The sequence below is a fragment of the Anolis sagrei genome, chromosome 2 (assembly GCF_037176765.1).
Source record: "Anolis sagrei isolate rAnoSag1 chromosome 2, rAnoSag1.mat, whole genome shotgun sequence".
Taxonomy (NCBI): domain Eukaryota; kingdom Metazoa; phylum Chordata; class Lepidosauria; order Squamata; family Dactyloidae; genus Anolis; species Anolis sagrei.
Window position 1 is genome coordinate 125,037,631 of NC_090022.1, and position 16,763 is coordinate 125,054,393.

General features: G+C 41.7%; 1 protein-coding gene across 4 annotated transcripts in view; it reads right to left on the reverse strand.

Moving 5' to 3' along the window:
- The window catches only part of LOC132768521 (testis-expressed protein 47-like), a 32,365-nt gene continuing 15,602 nt past the window's right edge, over positions 1-16,763 (reverse strand). Inside the window, exons 2-8 of one of the 4 annotated variants that reach the window (XM_060764494.2) lie at positions 13,136-13,208; positions 11,687-11,793; positions 9,706-9,767; positions 7,802-8,006; positions 6,952-7,108; positions 3,030-3,094; positions 630-709 (exon numbers count right to left, since the gene is read on the reverse strand). In XM_060764494.2, coding sequence (XP_060620477.2) covers positions 3,057-3,094; positions 6,952-7,108; positions 7,802-8,006; positions 9,706-9,767; positions 11,687-11,793; positions 13,136-13,208 — 642 coding nt within the window. In that variant the 3' untranslated portion in view covers positions 630-709; positions 3,030-3,056. Of the gene's footprint in view, positions 710-2,089; positions 7,109-7,801; positions 8,007-9,705; positions 9,768-11,686; positions 11,794-13,135; positions 13,209-16,763 lie in introns of those variants that run through there. The other 3 variants (XM_060764497.2, XM_060764495.2, XM_067463822.1) reach the window with 3 other exon arrangements.

Sequence of the window (16,763 nt, forward strand, 5' to 3'; positions counted from 1 at the left end):
TAATTTCCAGTAATTAAAGAAGCTTTATCAAACCTTGAGTTCAGATCATTCAACTGTAGCACAACACATCTGAAAAGCACAAGACTGGGGAAGACTATCCTATAAGGTGGTTAATGACAAACAGGGTAATTGCACATGTCAGTAACTTTTACCATCAGAAGCAGCATGGGTTTCTTTTTCTTTGTATCTTTGTTTCTATGGCTTCCAAGAGGTAGGCTTATGGATTACAGGCATATCTTATAGACATACAAAATATCCCTTGGCAGAGAAAAAATACCCTGCCTCTGGTGCTCTAGCCACCATACACGCCTGTGCAGTCCCGACTAGCATGTGCATTCACCATTTGATGCTGTCAGTTTAAAGTTTGTCACTTCAAGCAAGTCCATAGTTGACCCAGTTCATTGTACAACATATAATTTGTACTGAAAACAAAGTTGTATTGATACTAGATCCTAAACATGAATGAGGTCTACAGTTCCACAACCAATGTTGAGGTTTTCATGTTTCTTATAAAACGGGACTTCCTCTTCCTCCCGTTTCCAGTGCTTGCTGTTCTCTTTCACCGTGGATTTCAACATTGCAGTTTTGTAGTAGTACTGTCTTGCAAAGACCATTCTTTGTTGGCTTGTTCCTCAGATAGCAGAGACTCCTTTCACAGCAGCCCAGTCAAAATGGATTTTTAGCCGCTCGGACAGAGGCCATGTACACTCTTTTAGAATCAGAAGGAATAGGTTATTAGAAAAGCTTCATGGTGCTGGAGAGCTTACCTAGGCAGTTTGCCTGCCTGCCTATTCACTCTGGACAACGCAGGCAATATTATTGTTTGAGAAGACAAAACAAGCACCCATTTCCCTGTCTGCGGGGCACCTTTGATCATGAGGGTCAGTTAGAACTGGAGGTGATATTGTGCTTGCTACAAATACCAAGTTAGTTTGCTAAACTGCAAGAACTCCTACAACTTTTAAGTATCCATCATTGTTATCATCAACAACAATATTGTCGGAAATAACTAATGTACTCATAATTGTACAGATCTAATTGCCCTCATGGTGGAATGGCATAAGAGACAGATGACCTTAGCATAGAAAAAGTCAAAGAGTGTTATAAGAGTGAGTTGGTCTTTCTATGGGCACATTCTGGACCTTTGATCATGTCTCAGACCATTTAGCCAAGGTTCATCAACGTCGTTTGGTATATAACATCACTGGAATCAGGACTTCCTTCCCCTTCCTCTGCATCTTTTGGTGGTGCCTTACATCTACTCAAAGGGTTTCTTAAACCTTAAAAGTAGACGTTTTATTAAGGACACACAGGAGGCTACAAGAGCAAGAATGGGATTGCTAATCTTGGTGGAAGCAACAGAATCCTGTACACTAGTGGTGCCCAACCTTTGGTCCTCCAGGCGTTTTGGACATCAGCTCCCACAATTCATAACAACTGGTAAACTGGCAGCAATTTCTGTGAGTTGGAGTCCAAAACAACTGAAAAACCAAAGGTTGGGAACTACTAGTTTTTTTTCATGACAGGAGTGACTTGAGAAACTGCAAGTCACTTTTGGTATGGGAAAATTGGCTGTCTGCCAGAACATTCCCCAGGGGACACCAAGATGTTTGATGTTTTACTAACCTTGTGGGAGGCTTCTCTCATGTCCCACATGGGGAGCTGGAGCTGACAGAGGGAGCTCAACCTGCCCTCCCTGGATTTGAATTGCTGACCTGTTGGTCAGCAGTCCTGTCAGCACAAGTGTTTAGCCCATTGCGCCACTGGGGGCTCCTAACTACTAGCTGTATTGTGCACCATTGGTTCTTGGCTGGTGCAAACTTTATAAATGGCACATACAAGCACAAGAAGTGGCATGGTGTGACTTTAGCTTGCAGTTTGCAACAAAGCATTTTGAGGGAGGATAACTTGAAAATATATTCTGATCTTACTTATCCATCAGATTATTTTCTTCTGTGTCTGCATATATTATAGTACACTTGGGGGAACAAAACTAGATTCACATTCTTATAAGGACCACAAGGTATATATCTGTGTTGTTCACACTTATTACAGCACAATGAATACAATATAGAACAGTAACATACAAACTCTTGGTTTTGTTGCAGAAAGCAAGGGCATTAATGTGAGTGACAGATGAAGGCCATTCTCTTGTCTAGTAGGTGATATTAGTCTAATCCAGGAGTCCTCAAACTAAGGCCTGGTGGCAGGATGCAGCCCTCCAAGGTCATTTATCCAGCCCACGCCCTAAACTTCAGATTCATGGTTTTCCTAAATCTGAAATGACTTTAAGGCACACATCAACAACAATCCTAATTAACTTGACTACAGTAGAGTCTCGCTTATCCAACCTTCACTTATCCAACATTCCATCTTATCTGACGCTCTTATCTGATGCCTCCCTTTTCCTCCAGCATTTCCCCTTCAATTAAAGGAGTGCTCCCCAACTCTAACTCCCAATAAGTGAAAAAGGCAAGACAAGGAGGAGGAGAGAGGAAAGTGGGGAGAGAGGCAGGGCCAGAAGCAGAAATGTCATCCCTCCTTCCCTCTGTGATTTCCATGCTCCTCTTCTGCATCTGGACACTTACTGCTGAGCTGCTCTAGCCCCAAGTCATTACCTTGCCTTAACCCTTTGAGTCCCTGTTGTTAGTATTCTAGGTATCTAGCATCATGTTGGATAGGTAATAGTAGTAGACTCCGTATTATCCAAATTTGTATTGATCTGACGTTCTGCCGGCCCGTTTATGTCGATAAGCGAGACTCTACAGTATCTTATCAGCCAAAAGCAGGCCCCACACTTCCCATTGAAATACTGGTAAGTATATGTTGGTTAAAATTGTGCGGTGTGCATAGTTTTTCAAACTATAGTCTAGCCCCCCAACAGTGTGAAGGACCATGAATTGGCCCTCCACTTTAAAAGTTTGAGGACCCCTGGTCTAATCTAACAATAAGTGACTCTACTCATGCACTGGAGAGTGCCATGCAAATGCCAGCATGCACTGGGCAATCTACTATGTGCTGTACTGTACCTTTCTTTGCAGCATATGAGGAAGAACTTACACTGTGGTTGGATCTTCACTTCGAAACACAAGCCCTTCAACCAAAGAAGTGCTATATAAATTCCAATACCAATTTATCTCAACTTGAGTTTTGTGAAAGATGAAACCGTTTTTTATTTCTTTTTGCTCAGTCTTACTGAAGAATCCCATCATGAAAGGGAAAATGAAATTCTTCCTATGACAGGCAGGAACTCAATCTGTTATGCATTGATTCTGAGAAATGGCTACTACTGACTAAAATAGAAAGAGAAAAATGTTGCAGAATTGCTTCTTTCTGCAGCAGTATGATTATCAAACCAAAGAGTAGTCCTAATCCGTATTTCGAAGCCATTTTTCCCAACTGGTAAAAACATCTGTTATGTCTAACATATGAGATTCCATAAGTCTACGCCTTGTCAAGATTAAGTGTGTTGTTTTGTGAATATTCACTGGAAGATAAATGCAAGTCTAATTTGCAAGTCTGATTTCTGAGGCATGCCTTTCTTAGGAGTGACTGTGATTGGAGGGAGAGATGTGCTAATAGCAGGCAATACACATTTCCTTTAAAGTTTAGAATGACCCTCAGTGATGAAAGACTGAATGTTCGAGACACAAAGTACCAATCTGGTGTGATACAAAAGATCCGTGATTATGATCTCCCCTGGTGTCGGAGAATAAAAAGAAGACTCAAATAAAAGCACAGAACCAGAAAATGGGGAATTCTCCCCTGTGCCATCCTTCCATATTAAAATCCCACTTATCCACACTTTTTTTTTTCATCATTGGTATCTATGATTTTTCTAGGATGGCTTTTAACTTTTCTCTCTGTCATTCTTATAAGGAGGATGCCTTCGACATCCAAGACTTCCACTGCAAATATGCTCATAAAAGAATCTTACTCATGGTCCTCCTCAGAACAGAAGCCCACCTTCCACATGAGGTCATGTGAGCCTTATGTTTTCAGCATTGGCAACCATTCTTCGATATAAAAAATATTATAGCATTTCAGCTGCCATAGTGGTTTAAATCCATTCTGCAGGATTGCTTAGTTGTGTCCCACTATTCATTTGGCTTTCATTTCTGTGCCCTGCCCTCACTCTTTCCTGAACTCTGCTCTTTGTATTTGCTCATTGCTTTCTCACAAAGGCAGCTAGGTCATCGTGAAGTCTTTTGGCAGCTGTGAGTCCAAACAATGACTAGGAAATATATTCACTGAAAAAGAAGTCAAAGATTTACTATTACAGCCTCTCTCTGACCTAATGAGAGAAAGCATGCAACAATTTTGAGGTGAAAATAACTCCCTTATTTCCATGGAAATGAATGTAGGCTACACAACTGAGCCATCCAATAACTATGGAGCTGTAAAATACATGCCCCTATGTCCAGAGACAAAGGGACAACAGTACTACACCTAATGCCTTCCAGGCTGAACCAGATCTCCCAATTTCCCTGAGTATTGGTCATGCTGATCAGAACCACAACTACAACAGAAAGTACCAAGGGGCTAGGGTTAAATTGAAACATGACCGACATCCACCCCATCTCCATCATTTTCAGCACTTTTCCTTTGGTGAGCACAATAAGAGTCTTCTGTTAGGAAGAGGGCTCCTTGAAGTGAGGTCCTTCTCCAGAATTGTCAGTATTTGAGGATGGAAGGACTACAATTTCCAGAATCTGGTCAGCACTTTCAATTCCTTCACTTCTGATAGCTCCATGAGCAACTTCAGGGTTGGTGTAGGGAGTTGTTGATATACAACTTCCAGCCAGTGCAGGCAATAATTAGCTGAAACCGTTTAGATTTCCGTTCCTCATTTAAATGGTTCCCATTTATTATTTTGAGCTATGATTCTCCAGAAAAAAAAACCCAGATAAGACTTTGGAGAGCCTTTCTCACCAAACATGTACCAATATTCCTAGTGAATTGTACATGCAAGAGACCAGGGGACCTTTTTATACTGCACAATTATAGAACAATGTTTCCACTTTAATTGCCATGGCAACATCCAATGGAATACTGGGATTAGCAGTTTAGGGAGGGGCTTTTACTGTCCTTGGTGAGGAACCTCCTTTGGTGCCTCTGACCAAACTATAAATCCTAGGATTCAACAGCATACAGACTGGGGAGTAAATATGAGATTAACTGTTAAAACTGTTTTGTATATATTGCCCTCATTTAACTTCTCCAATTTCTGAGTATCAGTTTAATTTCATATTTTACATGTAAAATATAGATTTAGGACTTCAGCACATGATAAATTTTCAGCGTCCTGGGACACTTTCACTCCAGTTGAGCCAGAGTCCCACCCTGCTATTAAATGAGACAGGCTCACTTCCAGCAGAGCTCCGTGGCTCAATCGGGTACAGGCATCCTATGATACTGCACCGGCAACATGGGAGCCTTCCCATGTTTTATTAGGAACAATTGGGCCAATACAGGGGGAAGCCATATGGAGATGCTTCCCCACATGTGTTGGGGAAGCATGGTTGCCTGTGAGGTGGGGCACCAGGTTTGCCCCGTTGTCCTGCTGATTCGCCACAGAGGCTAGCAAATCAGGACAGAGAATTCATAAATATGATGAAGTTCTGAATAGGACTGGGCCTCTCCAGGAGCATACCTTATTTGGCAGGGAAAGTCCCAGATAATTCCCTACCTTTAAAACAGAGGTGGGTGGAGTGTGGTTTGTGGGGCATATGTCACCCAGGGCTGTGACTTTCACCCTTTGGGGATTTGTTCTGAAATGTCCAAAAATAATCTCTAGAGGATATGGACAGCATGCTTGCTCCCTCCTTGGGACAATTTTTTTTACAAAAACATTTTTGAAGCAGATGCAGTGGAAGTCTTCTGGGAGGCTATTGTGGCCCCCTAGTTTTCCATAGTTTCCCACCACCAGTTGCTATTTCCTCTTTGCACTTCTTCCGTTGTCCTCAGTCTGCTTCAACTGCTGCATACAAAATACAGAAGCAATTTGTACTCAACTAACTTATCAGGAAGGATAGGAGAGAAGATACCAGTCTTGTACCTTCTAAACTCAGTACAAAAAGGCCAGTGTACACCTGCTCAAAATAATCGCTTTCTTGTTCATTAAAAACTTTTATCTCCTGTTGTCTGGCCACACCTTTTTTTGCACTCTGATCCATTTTTCATCTGTGAAAAATCATAAGTTATATATAACAGCTAAGATTTTCTAGATAATTAAGACTTTCTAAATACATGGCTAGGTTGTCTTTCTGAGGCACCAGATGCCTATAGTTCTGCCACCACTGCCTTGGGAAACTAATTCAAATGTGAGCTGTTTTGGCATTTCACGGGTGAGATCTTATTCCCATCAGAGATACTGCTTATAATTTTGCTGCACATAATTTATATTCCTTTCTCATCATCCCAACATACTTCTGCCACACCTTGGTTATTTCAGCTTGTTGGAAAACACTATTTGTGAAACTCCTGTCGTCAAAATGTCAATATCAGACACAGCTGTTTTACAGACTGTAATGTACACATGTTCAAGGTATCACATAAGCTTATTCCCCAAACAGAACTAGAACTATGCATTCTTCTGTTCTACTGCCTGTGACACAGAAAACTGGATTAAAAATATGTAATAACTCCCTAATTTTGCTGCTCTCTTCTCATTCTTGATGCCACCACTACATATCATAGCTGCTCATGGAAGATGTAGACACCAGTGTCATTGTCATTGTTAAATTGCAAGAATTCATTTCTGCAGTTACATTTAAATTGAATGTAGGAACTGGCATATTCTATAGCTGCTCACCCACCAGATTAGGCCAAGCACAGATAATGTATGTCATAACTATCTTCTGAAGCCCTCCTGCTGAAAGATGTCTGGCTATGGGCTAGCGTCTAACATTCTCCCACCCTTAACACTTATTTCCACAATTTGACTTATACCTGAGTCCATCTGGATATTCATTGGAGAGTCAAAGAACTGCAGGTATTGAGCAGGACTCAGCAACTCTTGGTATGTCAGCAGGTAGCAGATGGTGTCCTGGGGAATAATGAGCTCTGGTACCTTCTCCAGGATGGTGTCTGGGAGGTTCTTGGGACTCTGAGGGTCAGAAAAGGAACAACATTAGGTAAATGTTCCATTTTAAGAACACAAACATTGTCGCTGGCCTATCAACATGCTAAGTTCTCTATAGCTCAGTCCATTTGCTTGCTGATCCAAGTAAAAGGCCAGTCACTTACCTAAATAAATAAGATTAGGTGACAGAAGCTGCTCTTTAAGCAGATGACCCCAAGGAGTCAGGCTATGACCAAACAGATCATTCAAAGAAAAGAAATCCATTTCTGTGCCATAGGTCAGAAAAGTAATATTTTTGGATTTCAACTTCCAGGAAGTCTCAATCATGATCATCATTGACCATACTGACTCAAGGCTTCCAGTCCAACAGAAGGTGCAGCAAGCATGAAATGCTTGATATTAATTCCAAGAGAGATAACACATTGTGGTGGAGGCAACATTTTCCCATTTCTAACATATAATGACTTGGCTTTTGCTGACACAAATTCTATTGGGGGGGGGGGGGTATCAATTTGCCAAATATGTTTTTAATTAATTGTCTGCCATTCACTATTTCAGTATGTTGCAACTTCTTTTTTTTCCATCTCCCACTTTCTCACTTTGCCTTCAACTGGCTTCTATTGTTGCAAATTGATTTGAAAGTGCTAAGGAAGTTTGCACTCAATTGCAGTCCAATCTGAAAATTACTTTGGGTGGCAGGGTGGGTAGGGGATATACCTTGGGATATTTGAGCAAATGCTTGCCAATTTTCAGAAGTGCTGTGAGGCACTCATGGGTAAGAGTTTCTGCTGATTCCTCCTGGGATGCATCATGGTCCAGGCGTCTCTCTGGCACATTCAGCACTTTGTAGTGCCATTGTTGGAAGAGCCGGGAAGGGAGATTGTGGGACATTATGAGGATCTTGGCATCCAGGACCAGCACTCTAAAACAGAGAAAGAGATCATGGCTCAGGAGGTGATCTGAAAGAGCTGCAAGGAGAGGGTGACTGTCTGGCTATCTTCAATTCTTGCAACTGATGGCTTCCACAGCAGCAGGAAAGTGAACCTACTCTTGGTTTTACTAAGAAAGCATCCAAAGTGTTTACCCCATCCCTCAAATAGGTTCAGAACTATTGGTAGCCTAAAGCCTAGAGTGGATTTAGCACGGTCTTCTTCATCGGACTCAGAATTATCAGATTCCTCAAAATGGAAGTTCAACCCCAAGTATTTCAGTACTCCCAGGGAGAATCTGCAAGATCCATAAAATACTGACATTCTGCACCTGACAATATATGACCTCTCATACAATTACTCAGTGATCCCTGTATTAACTGTAAGTCTAGTGGAGGAACCCATGGTTGTTGTCATTGTCATTTTACTCCACTTTTTCTTTAAAAAAAAAGACATTCAAAGTTGCTTACAGTAAAACCAATACAATACAATTTAAAACCTTAAAATATACCAGTGCATCCCAACCTTCTTTTTGACCAGGAATCACTTGACCAGGAGCCACTTTGACCAGGAACCACTCTCCAATATTAGTTCCAAAAGGGTTATGAATCAGTTTTTGGTCAACTTTAGATTTGGTTTGGTTATTTGGGGGTGCTGATTCAAAAAATTGCATTGGATAGACCACATCAGCTCTAGTTTCTGATACAGAACATATGCCATCAAGAAGTTGCCATCTGCTCACCCACAGAAAACCATATTTAATAAGCCTCGGCACTATAAGAGAATTTAGTGAGACCGGTCATTCCTGTTGCAACTGTGTAGTAACAGTGAGGCCGTGAACTATATTCTAGTTCTTGTGGACCACTGGTGGTCCACAGACCACAGGTTGGGAACCACTGAAATATACAAACATTGACTCCACTTCCCATCAACCTCACCAACCCTAGTCAGTGATGGACAGTGATAGGAGCAGTAGAAATCAACATCTGGAGCCCTATATGTCCCATAGCCACACTGGATGAGAGGGGTTCCATCAGATGATAGGATGACCCCATTTCCTGTGATGGTTCACAACAGATGGCAAGCCAGAAGCTATGCATTTGTCAGCTGCCCATCAGTCTCTCAGTGCCAGGCCCTACAAAGGGGTTTCCAGCCTGCTCAACATTATTTCTTTGCAATATTTCTAAATTGCTCCAGACAGGCAACATTCTCCTCTCCCACCTTTTATCCACATAGAAATGTTGTTCTATTTAATTCAAACTAAAGTTGGTATCAGTCCAGCAAGCTAGATGACTGAACAAGAATTTGCTCAAAGCAAAAAAACAAAAAAACAAAAAACCTAGATCAATTTAAAATATCTAAATAACATTTGAATTAATGTCTGGACTGTTGAATGTGTCTTTAACTTTTGTACCATGAACTTACATGCTGCTTTGGGTTCCAAATCCCAATGCTGTTTTTCTTGTGTCCTTCAGACAATGTCCTATTCATCAGAATTATTCTATGGTAACCTTCACCAAGTTGACACCTTCAAGATGCTTTGGATTACAACTCCCATTATCCTCAACAATGGGCCCAAGACATCTGGGCAGGGAAAGGGTTGGGAAAAAACTGTTCATCTGGCACAAGGTTGGGAAAAAACTGTTCATCTGGCAACCAGACCTGTCAAGGTTCTTCTAGCCATTTGCTCACCTTTGCTGCTGCTCCATGTCCCTCAGGTCCCGCAGAACAGTATAAAGCATATCACTGGACGACTGAAAGACAAGGAATAAATCTGATTTTTAAAAACTAGCAATGTCAGAGTATTGCAGAAATACTGCAAACAGGCAGTGAACTCCCAGCAGCCTGTTGTTGGGAACTGAGTACTTTGGCAGAGCAGAATTAGACTGTTGTTCCATAGCTCTGCAGAAGCTTTACATGTGGAAGCTCTTGGATTCAGTTCTATCTCTGAGAAATTGGTGAGGGAAGATCATACATTTAAAACGTCACCTGGAATCTCTCCTATGAAAGGAAAGTTCACTGGCTATGGTTGCTGTACTGGGCCACAGAAATCCATCATATATTTCACATGCCAGGAGGAAGCACATATGACTATATAGTGTTTTGAGGTCTCCGGTCAAACAAGCAACCACAAAACTAGAGCAAAGGACCATGTTAACAGGATTTCAGGTCCCACCTCAAATTCATGACTCGCAGCCATTCTTTCACACACACACCCAAAGTCAAGCATGACCTTCATTCTTAAGTGCCTTCTACACTGTCCTTCTATCCCAGGATCTGATCCCAGATTATCTGCTTATCCCAGATTATATGGCAATGGAGATTCATATAATCCAGTTCAAAGCAGATGACCTGCAATCAGATCCTGGGATATAAGGACAGTGTAGAAGAGGCCTTAGTAAGCCTTCTGTTTTGCATACAATAGGCAAATGGTGGAATTAGGAAACAGCCCAACTGAGATGCTGCGGAAGTTACCCCTGAACCAGCACCGACCTCTGCAAATCCATGGAGCAGGAATTTTGATTACAGGATTAGCAGGACCAGTTGGAGGAAGCAAGGTTTCCAAAGGACCAGGGAGATTTCTTGTCAAACTATGTTCAGTTCAGCTCACTACTTCAAAGGACTCTTGGGTGTTTTATTGCCATAGTGACAGACAATGAGAGGCTGCCTTTAAATTGCTCACAAAAGACCAATGATGGGGAAGAAGCAGATTGTGCAGAAAGACTGCTTCTCTCTCTGAGGCAACCAATGAACGGGCAGACGGAGTCTGAAAAGGAAAGTCCCGCTGAACTACAGTTGGTAAGGGTGCAGAATCACTTACATAAGTAGACTGGAATGAGCTGATCAACCCTGGTTAGTATTTGAATGAGATATCACTAGCATAAACCAGGTGCCTTAGGCGATATTTCAGAGGAAGACACTGGCAAAACCACTTCTGAATAGTTCTTGCCTAAGAAAATACTATGAAATTAATGGGGTTCCATAATTCAACAGGTGACAAAGACACATATACACATATAGAGTTAGTATGGATGCTGACTTAGTAAGCAAGTATTCGATGGATAGGGCCTGGCATTTTGGAGAGCTCTTTTAAGGTTCAGTCCAAAATCCAAAATGGAATTATGTCTCCATAGTGACAAACTTTTAGGCTCTGAGCATAAATTTTCAAATATAGGGGGCAGAGAAGAATAAAAGATTTGAAAGCCAATTTCCACAAATGGCTATGTGAGTCAGGTTGTCCGCTGTGGTTATTTTTGGTCTCCTTGCTTGTTTACTTTGTGGTCATCTGCCAAAAAGGGACAAAGCTGCTTCTCCCCCCCCCCCCCGCCACCCCGCTTTCCATCAGCCATTTCTGAAGCTGCATGTCTCACTTCTCTAAATTGCTGTGCTCAGTTGCCCTCTTCATGCCTGCCCTGATCCCACAGTTGTGCGACTTCACCTCATATTCATCTCAGCCTGCTAAGGATGAGTCTTCCCTACCTGTAGGCACGATTAATTGTTTTGGCAGCCTGAGGAAAGTGAGCCATGAGTCATTCCCAAACCTGAACTGCATCTTGACAGTTCTCTCATACTGGAATGATTTTGCATGCTGCTTCCCCGTGTGTCTCATTTACAGAGAGAGAGAAAAGAAGATGGAAACAGAGAGAGGGGGAGAAAAAGATGGAGTACTCACCTCTAAGATGTGTACAATGTATGTGGGATAAAGCAGCAGCAGGCCTGTGATCCCCTCACTTTGAAAATAAGAGTGTTGCAGCTTCACAAACAGTTGTTCCCAATACTCTGGGGAGAAATGAAATATTCCTTGTATAATCTACCACAACACAGTAGGCATAGCTTAATGACAGATGAATCACATATCTGCAGATGCAATGGCCTCTTTGCCCACCCTCCACAGGTGTATTTGCTATGACGCAAAACTAAGAGCAGGTTAGAGAGAAACTGGAACTTGAAACAATGAGAATCACTGGGGCCACAGATTTCCCATGCTTATATAAGGGCATTTTTATTTGTTTTGTTGTTTTAGAAAGACCGTATCTCTGGCTGAATATTTATTTATTCTAAGCCCATATTATCCTCCTCTGTCCTATTATTCTCAGCCACAATACTTCAAAGTACCACTTGCCCAGAGCCAATCCAACAACCTCATCACAGATTCACCAGGCATTGTGGCAGTTCTGATGATGCTCATCGAGGGGCATGGGGAACCCTTCACCCCACACCCTGCATCACCCAACTCACCCAGTTCACCATCGGGGGGGGGGGGGTGTTGATTGCCTCTTCATAGTGGAAACATGGTAAGCATCCTGTGTTGCTGCCATGGCAGCATGCTCCACTTTCCTTTAAGCATGGAGCCCCACTGGAAGTACCTGTGCATCGTGTAATTGGTGCCGGTGGGCTGTGCTTAAAGGGAAGGTAAAGTGTAGCATGATGCTAATACTACCTTCATCTGATGAAGTTGTAAGATACTTTGCTGCTCAAGGTGAATGTCAAAAAGGCACCGTCTCCCATTCCATGTACAGTGGGCTCTCGGTATCTGCTGGGGCTTGGTGTGGATACCAAAATCCATGGTTGGTCAAGTCCCATTATATAGAAAGATACTATTAAATACCCACCTCTTTATATAAAATGGCAAGCTCAAGGCTTGCTTTTTTGAATTATTACAAAAAAATTTCAAGCCTTGAATGGTTGAATCCATGGATGCAGAATGAAGAGCCAACTGCACAGAACTTGAATAAGAGTGCCAGCAGTTGGATTTTTCTTTAATTACTTGAATTTTCAAGATTTGCTAGTCTATCTGAAAGTAGTGGGCTCTCCTCTACCTGGCTGCCTCCTGTCGTCTACTGCCTGAGGAAAACACCTCACTTACCTAATGTTGATGCAAACTGTACAGTTGCTGCATGAAGTTGCTTGCTTATGGTGAGCAAAACAGGCTTCCTCTCTATAAAATAAGTCTGTATATTCACATATACTATTGCTCTTTTCATTTGTGGTTCCCAGATATTTGCAGCAATCACCCAACATGGGTAATATGGAGTAAATTCAACAAAGGCTTGGGATCTTTGTTCTAATCCGTTCCATCAGTCACCCCGAAGGAGCCAGCAACCAGCTCAGTTTTCCTTACCAGCTAAATCCCTTTTATCAGCCAGGTCCGGAGAAATCTTGGCAAGGAGGACCAGTCTGTGGAGCAGAGATTTCTAAAGGTGGCAAAACAAACAAAAGAAAAAAAGTCAATCTGTTCTTACTTCTAGTGATAGTTACCAAACAAGAGATGTTATTGATTGTGTAGATTTGTCCATGATGTGGTAAAGACACAATCCTCTTTGGGAGTTCTGTTAAACAGTTTAAGGGCCAAATTGAGATGTTAAGGGGAATGTGCATTGCTCTGATCAGCACACTTTGGGATTGCTTCATATGCCTCACCAATCAAAGTGTGCCAATTAAGCCTGTGTTTACCCTCCAATGATCAATCACAAAACAAAAGAGAGAGAAACATGTCTTATGGTACAGGAAAATTCAAATGCTTAAGGGAAGACCACTTCAGAACACCACAAAGCTTCTGATTTGGTTCTAAATGAATGTGAATGAGGATTTCATTAGCCTTATTGACATCAAATTATTGCTATTCACACAAAGAGAGGGCCAATCTGATGAAGACATCCCCCTATGCGCACAGAGTATTTATAAACCTTAGCAACAAAATCTCTGAAAAGAACCATAAACATGGCAGGTTTTGACACAATTGCTAAATATATTGTACTATTTGATTTTTTTGGCAAGAAAAAATATGTTTCATTAATCTCTAGATATCCTTCTTGACAATGAAATAACTTTCTAGATGTGTCTAATAACAATGGTTTTTTCTTCTTCCATATTTTATGGCAGGCTAAAATTGTTTCTTTTCCTGGCTATATTTTACGACAGGCTAAAATACAAATAGCCAACAGATCCCTTTTTCAAAACAAAACTACTTCTGATGCATCAATGACGCTTTATGTCTTGGGATAAAATCAGATATCAAGTCTCTTTTAAGGGCATACATTATTTCCTATTGTATGTGGCCATATGACCTCCTCCTGAGTGATATAGACTTCATTCTTTATGACATATAACATTCTTAAGGTGATATAGCAGTTGTTGTTGTTGTTTTCTGTGTCAGGAGCAACTTGAGAAACTGCAAGTCACTTCTGCTGTGAGAGACTTGGCCATCTGCAAGGACGTTGCCCAATGTTTTGATATTTTACCATCCTTATGGGAGGCTTCTCTCATGTCCCCGCGAGGTTGAGCTGGAGCTGACAGAGGGAGCTCATCCGTGCTCTTCCCAGATATAGCAGTTAAATGACTACTTTGATGGCTATGCTATGCCTGGTCCAGTGGCCAGGAGGTGTGAGACACCTTTTCCTTCAGCAAAATACAGTAAAACCCAAAAATCACAGATACCTTTATTGGCGAACCAAAGTACGGAAAATGCAGCATGCAATCTTTCCAAACTTCATTCACTTCTTCATCAGAAAAAAATGTTTAAAAACCACACAGGAGAAAAAGCGCTAAATTGTTGGGTGCATTTTGGTTGGCACATAAGGGTATTGCTTTTTTGTAGATTTTGGGATTTGTTGTATTTTGTTATATGACAAACATGACCATCCCCAGCAAGCTTCGTCAAAAGACTTTTCCTTCAGGGTTCTGCTGCCTTTTACTAAGACAGCAATCGATTTTGATGATGACCTGTGTGGAAATGTATGCCACCATTGGTCCTCCATAGGCATGTATTATGCAAGAACTATATCTGCTATATAAATATTTCAATTAAATATGTAAAAATAAATATATAGAGAAGGAACAAATGTCTGTGTTTTCTCCACGCTTGCCTGTTCTAAGTCTTGAAAGCCTCTGATTCATACAATACAATTCTGTGCATGTTTTCTCAGGTAGAGGTTGGTTTGAATGTAATGTGGCTGACTCGCAGTTCAGTGGATGGTAGACGGTCGTGTCCCAGTCTGGGGCTCAGTGACCAGACTGATGGAGCCTTGCACCCATTGATATCAATGGACTTATGGGTACCTAAATGTTTATGGTCTAGTTGCAACAGGATCATGTGCATTTTCTGCAAACATTCTGGTGTCAGCTTTTGTCAAGTAATTCAGCCTTCTTGCATGCTCCATGCTGAGGTTTCATTACACTTGCATTTGAATCTTAAGTGTTAGTACAAAATATGCTTTATACACCCTCGAAGGATACCAGTTGCAACCTGACTCTAAGCTTAGGAATAACTCCTGGGTAAATGTGGCTAGGAATGCCACCTTAAACTTACACGGCTCTCACACTATCCAGCTGTATTTATCCATTTATTTCAATATAAACGGAAAATTATCTTTTTAGATGGTAAGGAGCCATTAGTGAACCTTTCTTATTTATTGAATCCAAGTATCACCTTTCTTACATAAATCTCCAGTGGTTCCTATTGCCAGACTTAACTTTAACATGTTTGTTTTATCATGTGCTATCATAGTGTTTCAGGTTGCATAGACACACCACTTAACTTTAACATGTTTGTTTTATCATGTGCTATCATAGTGTTTCATGACCTTCTGGCAAGGAAACTAGTCCAATGTGGGCTAGGCAAAACTACGGTGAGGTGGATCTGTAATTGGTTAAGTGGACGAACACAGAGAGTGCTCACTAATGCTTCCTCTTCATCTTGGAAAGAAGTGACGAGCGGAGTGCCGCAGGGTTCCGTCCTGGGCCCGGTCCTGTTCAACATCTTTATTAATGACTTAGATGAAGGGCTAGAAGGCATGATCATCAAGTTTGCAGACGACACCAAATTGGGAGGGATAGCCAATAGTCCAGAGGATAGGAGCAGAATTCAAAACGATCTTGACAGATTAGAGAGATGGGCCAAAACTAACAAAATGAAGTTCAACAGTGACAAATGCAAGATACTCCACTTTGGCAGAAAAAATGAAATGCAAAGATACAGAATGGGGGACGCCTGGCTCGAGAGCAGTACGTGTGAAAAAGATCTTGGAGTCCTCGTGGACAAGAAGTTAAACATGAGCCAACAATGTGATGTGGCGGCAAAAAAAGCCAATGGGATTTTGGCCTGCATCAAGAGGAGCATAGTGTCTAGATCTAAGGAAGTAATGCTACCCCTCTATTCTGCTTTGGTTAGACCACATCTGGAATATTGTGTCCAATTCTGGGCACCGCAATTCAAGAGAGATATTGACAAGCTGGAATGTGTCCAGAGGAGGGCGACTAAAATGATCAAGGGTCTGGAGAACAAGCCCTATGAGGAGCGGCTTAGGGAACTGGGCATGTTTAGCCTGAAGAAGAGAAGGCTGAGAGGAGATATGATAGCCATGTATAAATATGTGAGAGGAAGCCACAGGGAGGAGGGAGCAAGCTTGTTTTCTGCTTCCTTGGAGACTAGGACACGGAACAATGGCTTCAAACTACAAGAGAGGAGATTCCATCTGAACATTAGGAAGAACTTCCTGACTGTGAGAGCCGTTCAGCAGTGGAACTCTCTGCCCCGGAGTGTGGTGGAGGCTCCTTCTTTGGAAGCTTTTAAGCAAAGGCTGGATGGCCATTTGTCAGGGGTGATTTGAATGCAATATTCCTGCTTCTTGGCAGGGGGTTGGACTGGATGGCCCATGAGGTCTCTTCCAACTCTTTGATTCTATGATTCTATGATTCTACCAGGCTGGTCTGTAACATACATTGTCAATTTTAAAATGGATTATTTGCTC